Genomic DNA, 12,834 nt, shown 5'->3' with positions numbered 1-12,834 from the left:
AGGATCATGCGGTGAGCTATGCATGCCTAGTTTGTTAATTTAGCCTAGCAGATATTCCCATACCCTAATCACAGTCAAAACAAATCTATTTTGTAACAACAATATCATGGAATGAAATATAATAAGTTAGAAATTGACAGTTTACCAAATGAAAAAGTTACAAGTGTACATAGGCATGCCTGATGATATGCAGCTACTGTGTTAAACAACAAATGTATTTTTCTTATATTCATTGATAATCAGATACTTCAGTTGTAACTGGTTCTATTACGCCAAATGTTTACAGTTGATAGTCAACTTTAGCACTGTTCCATACTGTCCTCTTTAACAATGGCCTGTATAGAAATCACAACGCTTCCAGTGTTGCAGCATGTGTCCACTCGTTCTCATGCTCTGTTGTGGGATTAAAAAGGTGATGGTTGTCTACAGTCGTGTCAAATCATGTAGAATTGCATGAAATCCATTTATAAAAGGCCATTTTTTATCAGACCACAAATAAGATGATAGGTTAATGTAGTGCTTTTATTATAATGGATATCTTTTAACCTCTACCCTTGTCTAAAGTGGTCTGCAAATCCACAACCTTCTGGCTATTATTTGGGTTATAGGGGAGGGTCATTCTTATTTTTTATCAAGTGTTCAGGTTTGGGTCGGGTAAAAAAAACACTTTACTGAAGGGAGGGACATCCATTTTCATTTCAGAGAGGTCAGATTTTCTCTAGGTATCCCTCATTATAAATAACATACAGTCCCTTAACAAAGAATATCTCTCTCTCTCTACCTAGAAGACAAGCATGGTGAGCAGTGAGTCCCATATTGTCTATGGAGTCCCCTATAACGATTGTGAGGCAATAGGTTTTTATCTAACTCCATGGTTACCTGATCTCTGTTGAAATGTTCCTCTGCTTAGATGATGAAGGGAATAAGGAAACTAAATCTAACAGGTGTTGAAAGATCAGATCAATGAGAGAAGACCGCAGATTGATTATTGATGAGTCTGATCTATACACTGCATCCTGGAAAGGATCAACCATGACACGTTCAGGTCGCTGGTGTGGCGTTTATGGATTATTTTAAGTAAATCATTGACCATTTTTTTTATTACTAAGAAATGCTAAACATGAAGTAATATGACATTCAGATAATGATATAATCAAGTATTATAATCAAACTCTTCACTTTGTTCATGAGACTGGATTTTAAAAAACAGAAATTGTAATCATGGCAACGAGAAAAGTAAGACAATGTCTCCACCGCGTGGACATGAGGAATTATTTTTTCGAATGGGGACATTTTAACCCGGAAATAAATTAAAGTGACCTTTCACGTGACATGAACCACGTATGTCGGACATGCTTCCAAAAATGGCTGCGTGCAGTATAGAAGACGTGCTTGCTAAAGCTGAACAAGATGAGGCTGAAAAACTCAAAAGTATCACCGTTCAAAAAGAACTGGACATTGAGTTTGACATCGGAAACCTGGTCGCATACGACAAGAACCGTATTGATATTCGACAGTTCCGTGAACAGAAGAAAGACGATTTCCTGCGCTCGCTAGCTCGTGACAACACGCAGCTCCTGATCAACGAGATATGGAAGCATCCCACAGAGAGAGTAGAGGAGGTAATTGTAGTCAAACTACCCGAGCCGACCACTGCACTGCCGAGAGAGAAGCCCCCACCGAAGCCCAGGCCTCCAACCAAATGGGAGGAATTCGCCAAATTGAAGGGGATCCAAAAGAAGAAGAAAACTAACCTGGTATGGGACGATGTTGCCAAAGAGTGGAAGCGGCGTTGGGGCTACAAGCGTGTTAATGATGGCACGAAAGAGTGGCTAATTGAGGTCCCCGAAACAGCCGACCCCAACGAGGACCAATTTGCCAAACGGAACAAAGCCAAGAAGGAGAAGGTTGCAAAAAATGAGCTGCATCGCCTGAGGAACATAGCCAGGGCACAGAAGATCAAAGTACCAGGTGTTGGACTCACACCGACCGCGCAGCAATCCACAACTGACCTGAGTAGGGCTGTCAATGTGGCCAAGGTATCCACAGCTTCCGCAGGTAAATTCCAAGACCGCCTACCGAAGGAGAAAGCTCCCAGAAACACCGGGAAGAAGAGGAAGTTCCAGCCTGTCATCGGTAACTTTTCCAGTGAAAAGCAGAGGCAGCTGGATCTGCTCAAGGTGATGGACAGTAAGAAACCTCGTCTGGACGTCAACAAAGCTGTAAACAAACAAATGCGAGAGGATGACCGAGAGGAGTCTGCAGCGAAATTTAGGAAGGGGGGGAAGAAGGGACGCAAGGGTGGTAATTTCTCTGGAAAAGGAAAGGGTAAAGGAGGAGGTGGCAAAGGAAGAGCAGGGGGTAAAGGTCAAGGACCACCTGGAGGTAAAAAAGGAGCTGGGAAACGCTAAAGGGGAACATTTGAAACTTTGTATGTCATACATCACAAGAGCCTTGTCTCAGACTGCACAGTATGAATTGCCATCTTCATTATCTTTCCCACCTGCATATTGCTGGGAGGGATGTGTCCCTGAGCTGTCTCCCCTTGATGCAGGTCAGGTGCAATAGGGGGGAGGGGCTTCTGTCCTGTCATGCAAAATAGATCACCCATGACATTGTGTAAAAATGGTATATGGTGATGATTTGCCTTGTGTCTACAAGGCTAGCCTAGTGGTTAGAGTGTTGGACTAGTAACTGGAAGGTTGCAAGTTCAAACCCCTGAGCTGACAAGGTACAAATCTGTCGTTCTGCCCTTGAACAGGCAGTTAACCCACTGTTCCTAGGCCGTCATTGAAAATAAGAATTTGTTCTTAATTGACTTGCCTAGTTAAATAAAGGTAAAATAAATAACAATGTTGTAAAAATGTGTAACATTTGGGTACAGAGTTATGTTTGATATTTTTCAACACAATTAAAATCAACTTCATAAAGATGGTGTTTTTTGTGTGATTTATCATAAGAATATAAGGCAACAAACAGTACATTGTAGTTTCACTGAGCACGATAGCAAATCAAATGTTTTTTTTTATTTTTTTACATGTGCTGAATACAAGTGTAGACTTTACTGTGAAATGCTTACTGATGAGCTCTTTACCAACAAGGCAGTTAAAAGTAAGGAAATATGCAAATAGATCATATTTTAAAAAGTAACAAGATAAAGTTACAATGCTATACACAAGTAAGTTCACAACTTCCATGTGATCCAGCTACAGACAGTAATGCCCCATGAGTTTGAGTTTATTTTTACAGGGACTGCACATTAATCAACGTTTCAGTAAAAGTGATAGTTTTAGTCAGCCTGCTAATTTTGAACCGCAGTCCCTGGGCAGGTTATTTAAAACAATACCAGTACAGACAAATGAGGAGCAGTGAGCCCTTGCAGAGCGACATGGGACAAGGAACACGTAGTGCGCAGACAGAGCAATAGCACAGAAAGCAACTAAACAAATCTATGTATCAGGTTTTTCCCTGCACATGCATAACAGGCATGACAGCTGGGGTGTGCAACACTTTGGGTCAGAGGGGTGAACAGAACTCTCCTTCACTATGCTCCTGTAGAGGAATGCTTTGGAATCTAACATTGTGGCTGAAAGTAGGGATGTGCTATAGTAGAAGACTGCCTCAGTCAAGTCAAGCAATAAGAGCCAGATGGAATCAGCAGAGGTCTGCGCCAAAATTCTACAAATTGTCCTGCACACAGGCAATGCTGTAAAGTTATTGATAAGAAATGGTTTCCTGGACACAGATAAAGCCTACTCCTACACTGACCCTGTTTAGTAGTATCATATGATGATATAAACAGAGAACCTGTCTGTCTGTCTGTCTCTCATGCATTGCATGTAGGCCTAATAACCAAGCATAGAGATGTTATGAATGCTCTTCCCTATAAACACACAGTAGGCTTAAAGGAGGTAGGCCTGCTAATCAGATTAGCTGTGCTAGTGGTTATATAAAACAGGCGTTTGGCCCCAGAGAAACAGACAGCCAAGCACACTGAACTGGCCTTCTCAGGTTAGCTTTCCATTCACCTGGCCAGGACGTTACACCTGGACACAACTATCACCTTGCCAGGATGTTACACCTGGACACACCAATCACCTTGCCAGGACGTTACACCTGGACACACCAATCAAGAAGAGACCCACACACCGAAAAGAAACAGCCATGTGAGCCTGCGATTTTGCCTTGCAGCAATCTGAAACTTGGGACACTGCTGTGTATGCATACAAGTCGCAGGAGGCTACTGGGGGGAGAACGACTCATAATAATGGCCGGAACGGAGCAAATGGAATGGCATCAAACACCTGGAAACCCTGTGTTTTATGTTTTTGATACCATTACAACTATTCCCCTCCAGTCATTAACACGAGCCCGTTCTCCCCAATTAAGGTGCCACCAACCTCCTGTGATACTATACAGTATATCACAAAAGTGAGTACACCCCCTCACATTTTTGTAAATATTTGAGTATATCTTTTCATGTGACAACACTGAGAAATTACATCTTTGCTACAATGTAAAGTAGTGAGTGTACAGCTTGTATAAGTGTAAATTTGCTGTCCCCTCAAAATAACTCAACACACTGCCATTAATGTCTAAACCGCTGGCAACAAAAGTGAGTACACCCCTAAGTGAAAATGGCCAAATTGGGCCCAAAGTGTCAATATTTTGTGTGGCCACCATCATTTTCCAGCACTGCCTTAACCCTCTTGGGCATGGAGTTCACCAGAGCTTCACAGGTTGCCACTGGAGTCCTCTTCCACTCCTCCATGACGACATCACAGAGCTGGTGGATGTTAGAGACCTTGCACTCCTCCACCTTCTGTTTGAGGATGCCCCACAGATGCTCAATAGGGTTTAGGTCTGGACACATGCTTGGCCAGTTCATCACCTTTACCCTCAGCTTCTTTAGCGAGGCAGTGGTCGTCTTGGAGGTGTGTTTGGGGTCGTTATCATATTGGAGTACTGCCCTGCGGCCCAGTCTCCGAAGGGAGGGGATCATGCTCTGCTTCAGTATGTCACAGTACATGTTGGCATTCATGGTTCCCTCAATGAACTGTAGCTCCCCAGTGCCGGCAGCACTCATGCAGCCCCAGACCATGACACTCCCACCACTATGCTTGACTGTAGGCAAGACACACTTGTCTTTGTACCCCTCACCTGGTTGCCGCCACACACGCTTGACACCATCTGAACCACTGAGCACTGACAGGCTGACCCCCCACCCATTCAACCTCTGCAGCAATGCTGGCAGCACTCATACGTCTATTTCCCAAAGACAACCTCTGGATATGACGCTGAGCACGTGCACTCAACTTCTTTGGTCGACCATGGCGAGGCCTGTTCTGAGTGGAACCTGTCCAGTTAAACCGCTGTATGGTCTTGGCCACCGTGCTGCAGCTCAGTTTCAGGGTCTTGGCAATCTTCTTATAGCCCAGGCCATCTTTATGTAGAGCAACAGTTATTTTTTTCAGATCCTCAGAGAGTTCTTTGCCACGAGGTGCCATGTTGAACTTCCAGTGACCAGTCAGTATGAGAGTGTGAGAACGATGACACCAAATTTAACACACCTGCTCCCCATTCACACCTGAGACCTTGTAACACTAACGAGTCACATGACACTGGGGAGGGAAAATGGCTAATTGGGCCTAATTTGGACATTTTCACTTAGGGGTGTACTCACTTTTGTTGCCAGCGGTTTAGACATTAATGGCTGTGTGTTGAGTTATTTTGAGGGGACAGCAAATTTACACTGTTATTCAAGCTGTACACTCACTACTTTACATTGTAGCAAAGTGTCATTTCTTCAGTGTTGTCACATGAAAAGATATACTCAAATATTTACAAAAATGTGAGGGGTGTACTCACTTTTGTGATATACTGTATATCTGTCTTGTAACCTGAGCCTTTATTTGAGATGCATTTCCTGATCTATTCACTAGATGGTGGTAAAGCGCAGCTACAAGCCCCAGATGAACTGAAGCTGACCCGGGGTGAGGTCATCCTGCTTCTGTGTAAAGATGAGGAGGCCCGGTGGTTTGGGCGGTTGCAGAATGGACAACAGGGATACGTCCCCGCCTCGCATATCGGGGATCTGAGCCACCAGGTTAGTGGTTAGTGGAAATTATAAACTGGGGGGTTCGAGCCCTGAATGCTGATTGGCTGAAAGCCGTGGTATATCAGACCGTATACCATGGGTATGACAAAACACTTATTACAAAACACTTACCAGTTTATAATAGCAACAAGGCACCTCAGGGGTTTGTGATATATGACCAATATACCACGGCTAAGGGCTGTATCCAGGCACTCCGGGTAGCGTCGTGTAAATGAACAGCCCTTAGCCGTGGATATTGGTCATATACCACACCCCCTTGGGTCTTCTTGTTTAATTGTGTTATGTTAGGCAAAAGCAACGTTCCATCTCTGAGTGTGCAACAAGATATTCTATTTACTTGGCTGGGACAAAAATCTGCCCAAGCATTGCTCGCAGAGATAAGATTGTCCATCCCTGCTATTTATAAAGAATAGCTCTGCTGACTTACAGAACAGTATGGCAGGTTAGAATAGCCTCTTTAGCTGCCTACCTGAGGTTTGTGACAGGACAGAGGGATATCAGGAGAGAAGAGTCACAGCAGTAATCCCACCCGTTCACTGACACACCTCTGTTTGTGTTCTCAGGATGATGAGCCAGCTAACGATGTCTGCTGCTTAGCAAGACGGTGTTCAGCTCAGGCCACGTATGCAGGTGGTACTGGCTGAGTACATCGCGCCCAAAACACACACAAATATACACATATACACACACACAATCCTATCCCCAATCAAACCCCCCTCCACAAGTGTGTGTACACAACACACACACACACCAGCAGCTGCTCCCACCCCACACACACCCCCCAAACCCTTTTCCACCCCCTCCCACTCCACTCCGCCCAGAACAGGTGGCCCCTCTCTCATCCCTCATTAGTTGACAAAGCACAGAGATTAAGACCCCCACCCCACCACCCCTATCTCCCTCTGATCAATTCCCTCTCACTGTACTGCTGTTCCCTCACACAACACAGTGGGGGCTCACAATCACAGCCATAGTTTCAGGGGGGTGATGAGGGATCCCTCTTTCCCTCTAAAAGTATTGTGTTTCATAATGTCAATCAGTGAAACCGAACTGCCTGTATAATCTGACTGAAATACCCACAGTGAGCTAGGAAATGTAAGCAGACAATTGTTGGATGTTGTTTCAGATATTATCTAAGATCATACATTTGACTTATCCCAGTATGTGGGCATGTAACTTGGCCCCACCTTATGTGTGTGTGGAGGTGAACCTTGCTCCTTAAGCTGTGAAAGCTTGCACACACACACACACACACAATCACACACATGCAAATGCACACAAACACACACTCTGAGCGAACCCCCTGAACAGCCCTGTGCTTGTCTTGTCTGTGTGGAACGCTGGAATTTGGGTCAGCGGTAATAAACAAGTCCTTTGTGTTTGTTGTGTCCGTGTTGTCCCCCAGCGCACCCCAGGCTCTCCGCAGAGCCAGCAGAGCAGCAGCAGGAGGGTGGCCAGAGGGGGGGGGGCAGAGGAGGCCGAGGGGAAGAGAGAGGGCCCCATACTGATACTGAAGTCCAGGATTTGTCTCCCTAACAGGCAGCCCCAGCCCCAGCCCCATCCCCATCCCCAACACCAGCCCCAATCCCCAGCCTCATCCCCAACCCCAATACCAGCCCCAAATCCCAGCCCCATCCCCAGCCCCAGCCCCAGTCCCAGTCCCAGCCCCATCCACCACCCCACCCCATCCCCAGTCCCAGCCCCATCCCCAGCCCCACCCACCACCCCAGCCCCACCCACCACCCCAGCCCCATCCACCACCCCATCCCCATCCCCAGTCCCAGACCCAGACCCATCCACCACCCCATCCCCAGCCCCATCCCCAGCCCCAGCCCCATCCACCACCCCATCCCCCCCAGCCCCAGCCCCAGCCCCATCCCCAGCCCCAGCCCCATCCACCACCCCATCCCAGCCCCAGCCCCAGCCCCAGCCCCATCCCCAGCCCCAGCCCCAGCCCCAGCCCCAGCCCCATCCACCACCCCATCCCCAGTCCCATCCCCAGCCCCATCCCCAATCCCATACACAGCCCCACCCCTGTTGGGGCCAGGTATGGTTGCAATAGTTACAGCACTGTTGCTAGTCTACAGTTGGTCCTCTGGCTGCATAATTTAAGAGCTGGAGTGAGGTTAACTACTTCCCTGCCTGTTCTGTAAAGTGTTCAAATCTAATCAAATCAAATCAAATTGTATTTGTCACATACACATGGTTAGCAGATGTTAATGCGAGTGTAGCGAAATGCTTGTGCTTCTAGTTCCGACAATGCAGTAATAACGAACAAGTAATCTAACTAACAATTCAAAAAAAAAAAAAAAAACTACTGTCTTATACACAGTGTAAGGGGATAAAGAATATGTACATAAGGACATATGAATGAGTGATGGTACAGAGCAGCATAGGCAAGATACAGTAGATGATATCGAGTACAGTATATACATATGAGATGAGTATGTAAACCAAGTGGCATAGTTAAAGTGGCTAGTGATACATGTATTACATAAGGATGCAGTCGATGATATAGAGTACAGTATCTACGTATGCATATGAGATGAATAATGTAGGGTAAGTAACATTATATAAGGTAGCATTGTTTAAAGTGGCTAGTGATATATTTACATCATTTCCCATAAATTCCCATTATTAAAGTGGCTGGAGTAGAGTCAGTGTCATTGACAGTGTGTTGGCAGTAGCCACTCAATGTTAGTGGTGGCTGTTTAACAGTCTGATGGCCTTGAGATAGAAGCTGTTTTTCAGTCTCTTGGTCCCAGCTTTGATGCACCTGTACTGACCTCGCCTTCTGGATGACAGCGGGGTGAACAGGCAGTGGCTCGGGTGGTTGATGTCCTTGATGATCTTTATGGCCTTCCTGTAGCATCGGGTGGTGTAGGTGTCCTGGAGGGCAGGTAGTTTGCCCCCGGTGATGCGTTGTGCAGACCTCACTACCCTCTGGAGAGCCTTACGGTTGAGGGCGGTGCAGTTGCCATACCAGGCGGTGATACAGCCCGCCAGGATGCTCTCGATTGTGCATCTGTAGAAGTTTGTGAGTGCTTTTGGTGACAAGCCAAATTTCTTCAGCCTCCTGAGGTTGAAGAGGCGCTGCTGCGCCTTCCTCACGATGCTGTCTGTGTGAGTGGACCAATTCAGTTTGTCTGTGATGTGTATGCCGAGGAAATTAAAACTTGCTACCCTCTCCACTACTGTTCCATCGATGTGGATGGGGGGGTGTTCCCTCTGCTGTTTCCTGAAGTCCACAATCAAGAAAGATCAATCATGTATATAAAGCTTCCGTGATTAAGTTGTGACATTAAGCAAGACATAAATTGAGGGGTTGAAAAAGGGGGGGAAGTATTTTATTAATAATCAAAGAGGAATAAGATGTATGACTATATTTTATAAAGCTAACTGTGTTTACTTTAGCCAAATAATGTTCCATGAGTCTACCTGTGCTTTTCTATTCCATGTTGTCACCCTTATTAGGCTGTATTCTTTATTTAGCAACTACGACATTCCAAAGCAACATGCACTCAATCATTGATATATTTTCTTTTGACTATAAATTGTTCAACTGTCATTTGTGTGAAAGGCAACATCAGCCAGGAATTTATTTTTCATAAAAATCATCAAACCGTGCTTTACACTCATGCCAAAGGAAATGGCATCTTTATTGTGAAGGTTGCCCGGGCAACGGTAAAACAGCTCTCTCACTGGACTCCACACAGAATGTATCCTTTGGAAGGACTCAAAATCAAACTCTCTAATCCTAATCCTAACCTTGACCTATATCAATCAGATGTACACGCCCCGTCCACCAGCCCAGTGATGTGTCTTTTGATCAGTTGGTATCTGTTCCATGTAAGGATCTATTCTAACAGGGACCATCTCCCTGCCTAATATGTGAATCTACACTCTTAGAAAAAAAGGTGCTATCTTGAACCTAAAAGGGTTCTTTGGATGTTCCCATAGGAGAACCTGTTACAGAGTAGTTGATAGGTAATCGACTAGCTGGGCTGTTCCCCGGACCCCGTATGTAGCGACTTGTACAATACTTGAACATGGCAATTGAACATTTGTGTCTGTCTTCATTCTTTTATCTAACTTACCATACAGAAACATGGTATCAGAAGTGTCTCGAAAACCACACATTTGTTATTTCTTTGTAGCTAAGCACAGTATAGAGGCAGTTACGTTCCATATGCGAACACACGCCGTTGTTTACTGCTAACGTTAGTCACACCAGTGATCACCTCGTTGTTTACTGCTAACGTTAGTCACACCAGTGATCACCTCGTTGTTTACTGCTAACGTTAGTCACACCAGTTGTTTACTGCTAACACACCAGTTAGTCACACCAGTGATCACCTCGTTGTTTACTGCTAACGTTAGTCACACCAGTGATCACCTCGTTGTTTACTGCTAACGTTAGTCACACCAGTGATCACCTCGTTGTTTACTGCTAACGTTAGTCACACCAGTGATCACCTCGTTGTTTACTGCTAACGTTAGTCACACCAGTGATCACCTCGTTGTTTACTGCTAACGTTAGTCACACCAGTGATCACCTCGTTGTTTACTGCTAACGTTAGTCACACCAGTGATCACCTCGTTGTTTACTGCTAACGTTAGTCACACCAGTGATCACCTCGTTGTTTACTGCTAACGTTAGTCACACCAGTGATCACCTCGTTGTTTACTGCTAACGTTAGTCACACCAGTGATCACCTCGTTGTTTACTGCTAACATTAGTCACACTAGTGATCACCTCGTTGTTTACTGCTAACGTTAGTCACACCAGTGATCAACTCGTTGTTTACTGCTAACGTTAGTCACACCAGTGATCAACTCGTTGTTAGCAGGCTAGCTAGCATCACTACCTACCTCGATGGCTGAAGGAAAATACATATCCTATTCCATCGCTATGGCAGTGAACATTCCGCCACCAAAACCCATGGTTCTCACAGGGGACTGGAATACTAATTTGGCAACTCTGAGGAGATTAATGGGCAGCAAGCACATCTACAGGCACAATCTCACCTTCACAGCATGACAACAGGGTGATGCAAACGCCATACTGAATGCATTGGAGAATTACTTCAAACACGCCAGGAATGTCATTTACAAGTTCGTTTTTTCTTTTTAAGCTGCAAACAGGAAGATTTTGAGTCAGTACTATCTGATACTTGTGAATAAAGGGGATTGAAAGATGAACTGATTTGTAACAACATAGTACTTGGGATTGCAAATGAGGACACTCGCCGGCGTCTACTAAGAGAGAAAGGCCTAACATTAGTTACTGCCATTGGAATGTCCCGCACTGCTGAGTCACTGACATGAGAATGAGAGCAATGGAAATGGAAACCCCACGCACTCACGCGGATAGTGTTCACACTGTTGCCAGGCAAACATTCAGACAAAACCAATTGAGGCAGAACAATTCACCACGAACGGCAAACACAGACTGCCCCAGAGCATGCAAATACTGTGGAAATGCACATGCTAGAGGCAAAGAGCACTGCCCTGCCTATGGCAAACCATGCAGAGCGTGTGGAACTAATAATCACTTTACAAAAGTATGTCTCAAAAGAAGGGTGAGTGAGGGCTGTACACTCAAGAGGTAAGAAATGGTTTGTGACACTAGGGTTACACAACAAGCTGCAACAATGTCAACTGGATTCCGGTACTACGTGCCATGTAATGAGCTACAAAGACGAAATATATCTGGCACCTGACACACATCTCTTGCGCAGCGATACTAGACTAAAGCTGTACTCAGGAGAGCTAATGAGTTCTATGGGTAATGAGTTCTATGGGCACCTTTGAGACCGAATGTGTTATTCGGGGACATAAACACAAGCTGGAGTTCACCTTACCAAATGACCTGCACATGGTGGAGCATGTCCAGCATGAACCCCTGTCCAAAGTAAAACTACTCAGCAGATATGACAATGTATTCAACGTGCCCATTGAATCAGTACCTGGGGAAGTACACTTTGAATTGAATGAGAGCGTCACTCCAGTCCAGTGTGCTCCTCGCATTGTGCCCATTTCAATGAAAATGGCTGTGATGACCCAGATGGACAAGTATGAGGCCGATGGCCACATGACATCTGTGACTGAACCAACTGACTAGATCAGCAATATGGTCATAGTGAAAAAAACAGAGAAGCTGAGAGTCTGCATCGACCCAAAGCATCTGAACCAAGCACTGAAATGATCCCACTACATCATGCCGACACTGAAGGATGTCCTCAGCCCTATCCCCATCCCCTATCCCCATCCCCTTGGTGGACGCCCGAGATGCATTTACTGCAATGTAAGCTGGATGAAGAAAGCAGCTTCATGACTACTTTCTGGACCCCCTGAGGACAGTAACGCTGACTCAAGCTCCCGTTTGGTGTCTCCGTGGCGCATTGGTATACCAACGCAAGCAGCACGAGTTACTGGCTGGGCTCAAGGGCATTGAACCCATCGACGATGATGTCCTGATCGTAGGCTGTGGTGAAACAGACGAAGAAGCAGTACGCGACCACAATGTGAAGCTCCTGGCACTGATGGAGCGCTGCCGATCCGTTAAGCTTCGCCTTGGCCTGAAGAAGCTGCAGTTCAAGGTGAAAGACGTCCACTTCCATGGCCACATTCTCTCAGCCAAAAGCCTGAAGCTGGACCCAGACAAGGTCAGAGCGATCCTCGACATGCCAAACCCATCTGATGCAAAAGGAGTG

General features: G+C 45.6%; 1 protein-coding gene across 1 annotated transcript; it reads left to right on the top strand.

The window, feature by feature from the left end:
• Positions 1 to 1,337: 1,337 nt before the first annotated feature.
• Positions 1,338 to 2,932, top strand: LOC112234124 (ribosome biogenesis regulatory protein homolog). The gene has a single exon (XM_024402124.2). The coding sequence runs from the start codon at positions 1,344 to 1,346 to the stop codon at positions 2,409 to 2,411; it is 1,068 nt and encodes a 355-aa protein (XP_024257892.1). The 5' UTR covers positions 1,338 to 1,343; the 3' UTR covers positions 2,412 to 2,932.
• The last annotated feature ends 9,902 nt before the right edge of the window (positions 2,933 to 12,834 follow it).

The sequence above is a fragment of the Oncorhynchus tshawytscha genome, linkage group LG16 (genome assembly GCF_018296145.1).
Source record: "Oncorhynchus tshawytscha isolate Ot180627B linkage group LG16, Otsh_v2.0, whole genome shotgun sequence".
Lineage (NCBI taxonomy): Eukaryota > Metazoa > Chordata > Actinopteri > Salmoniformes > Salmonidae > Oncorhynchus > Oncorhynchus tshawytscha.
Note: the sequence above shows the minus strand (reverse complement) of the source record. Positions and strands in the feature narration are given on the sequence as shown.